Source organism: Penaeus monodon, chromosome 22 (assembly GCF_015228065.2).
Source record: "Penaeus monodon isolate SGIC_2016 chromosome 22, NSTDA_Pmon_1, whole genome shotgun sequence".
Classification (NCBI taxonomy): domain Eukaryota; kingdom Metazoa; phylum Arthropoda; class Malacostraca; order Decapoda; family Penaeidae; genus Penaeus; species Penaeus monodon.
This window is the reverse complement of record NC_051407.1, coordinates 7,092,609-7,092,900: the sequence shown is the minus strand read 5'-3', so window position 1 is coordinate 7,092,900 and position 292 is coordinate 7,092,609. Positions and strand designations below refer to the sequence as shown.

Below are 292 nucleotides of genomic sequence, written 5' to 3'. Positions count from 1 at the left end.
AATAGCCATCGAAGACCATTTTGAGGTAGTAAATATACCGCAGGTTCTATCCTACAATCTTCCACCTCATTTATTGAGCAAGTTGCGCTAGGAAACTTCACTTACCAGAAGCTCCATTGTGAGGAGTGTGTTTTCTGTTGGCAACTGGTGCCTTTTATACCCCATTTCACTCGTACTCCACAACCAGGTGTCCCTTCCCCCAGCAAACACCTTGCAATCATTTTCCAGTTTGTATTTCTTTTGTAAGTTGATATCCTTCTTGTTTTTTGTATATATTATACAGACTACTGAC

The 292-nt window shown here is 40.4% G+C and overlaps 1 protein-coding gene across 1 annotated transcript in view; it reads right to left on the bottom strand.

Annotated features, from left to right (window-relative positions):
* The window catches only part of LOC119587250 (ATP-dependent RNA helicase A-like), a 1,487-nt gene extending 1,322 nt beyond the window's left edge, over positions 1-165 (bottom strand). The window contains exon 1 of the mRNA XM_037936004.1: positions 106-165. Within this exon, the coding sequence (XP_037791932.1) occupies positions 106-165 (60 nt within the window). The remainder of the gene's footprint in view (positions 1-105) is intronic.
* Between the last annotated feature and the right edge of the window lie 127 nt (positions 166-292).